The sequence below is a fragment of the Laetiporus sulphureus genome (genome assembly GCF_001632365.1).
Source record: "Laetiporus sulphureus 93-53 unplaced genomic scaffold LAESUscaffold_72, whole genome shotgun sequence".
NCBI classification, from domain to species: Eukaryota; Fungi; Basidiomycota; class Agaricomycetes; order Polyporales; family Laetiporaceae; genus Laetiporus; species Laetiporus sulphureus.
The window spans coordinates 1-1,127 of NW_024468581.1; the positions used below are offsets into that span (position 1 = coordinate 1).

The window sequence follows — 1,127 nt, forward strand, 5'->3', positions numbered from 1 at the left end:
CAGCCATCCTTCTTGTTCCTTGGTGAGGGTGGATACTCGATCCACGACCATTGCGTTGGAGTCTTTCAGGGCCCGTGGTGCCGATGATGATGATGTTGTAACCGTTCCACATTGTCCTGCCTTGTCGGTCTGAACTTGGACTCTAATTGAAGGCATAGGTTGAGATATTCTGGCCATGTGATGGGGTCAGAAATTCCTAGACTGTCTCGTGTGACCATTGCCTGGCGTACGTCCTTGCTTCGGTGTTCAGCGATGTAACCGATGAGTGCAGTGTGCCCTAAGTTGGTCTTAGTGGCCCATTGGCGGAACTGTTCTGCAAAAGATACCATCGTGGGATACGTCTTGCCACAGATATCCTTCAGATGCTGCTGCGCATCCTTGTCCGGGTCGAGGGTTCTGTAGTTCACTTTGAGAATGTTGACGAAGTCTTCCCATGTGCCAAGTGCCTGCCGTGCTGCTGCTCTGGTCGCATATTCGGACATGTATGTGAACGCGCCACCTTCCAAATGCAGCAGGGCCGTGGTGATCTTGTGCTCGTCGTCATTGATCTCATTTCACCGCATCCATATACCGAGTTGTTGGAGCCAATCCTCCAGACTTCCTTTGCCCGAGTAGTGTGGAGGCTCAGCAATTTTGATGCGGGGTTTGTGCGATTGGACCGTGCTGGACATTTGACCTTGTGTCACAGTGACGCTGCTTGCTTTGAGCGAAGCTAGCTCATGTCGCAGCTTGACGTTAGCTGCCTTGATTTCCATCATTTCTTTGCCTGTATCGAGCATTGCCGCCTGGGTTCCCGTGAGCTCGTCATTCAAAACTGTCATATGCGCATCTTGCGCGAGGATCCTATCCTTGAGCTTCTTGATCTCCGTCTGGAGCACTCCCTCCTTGAGTCGGTGTTCGCTCTTGTTGTTTTGGATCAGCGACTCGAAGGCTTTCTTGTGCTTGTACATCTTGTTTCCGAGCACATTGTAGACCTTGGCGACTTCGGTACTGACCGTGAGCTTCATTGCCACAATAACCCATTCGCGGATGTGGTCCGGGACTTCTCCGGGAGCGGACTGTCTGAGCGCATCTTCTAGATGCTCGAACTGGTGTCCGTCGAATTCCCAGATGGGGGGAACATAGGC

At 52.2% G+C, this 1,127-nt stretch overlaps 1 protein-coding gene across 1 annotated transcript; it reads right to left on the reverse strand.

Moving 5' to 3' along the window:
• Nucleotides 1–142: 142 nt before the first annotated feature.
• LAESUDRAFT_764259 (uncharacterized protein) lies at nt 143–1,007 on the reverse strand (the record flags this gene model as incomplete). Its single annotated transcript, XM_040913408.1, has 3 exons — nt 143–169; nt 231–499; nt 572–1,007. 3 exons carry the CDS (start codon nt 1,005–1,007, stop codon nt 143–145), a joined length of 732 nt encoding a protein of 243 aa, XP_040758548.1.
• Between the last annotated feature and the right edge of the window lie 120 nt (nt 1,008–1,127).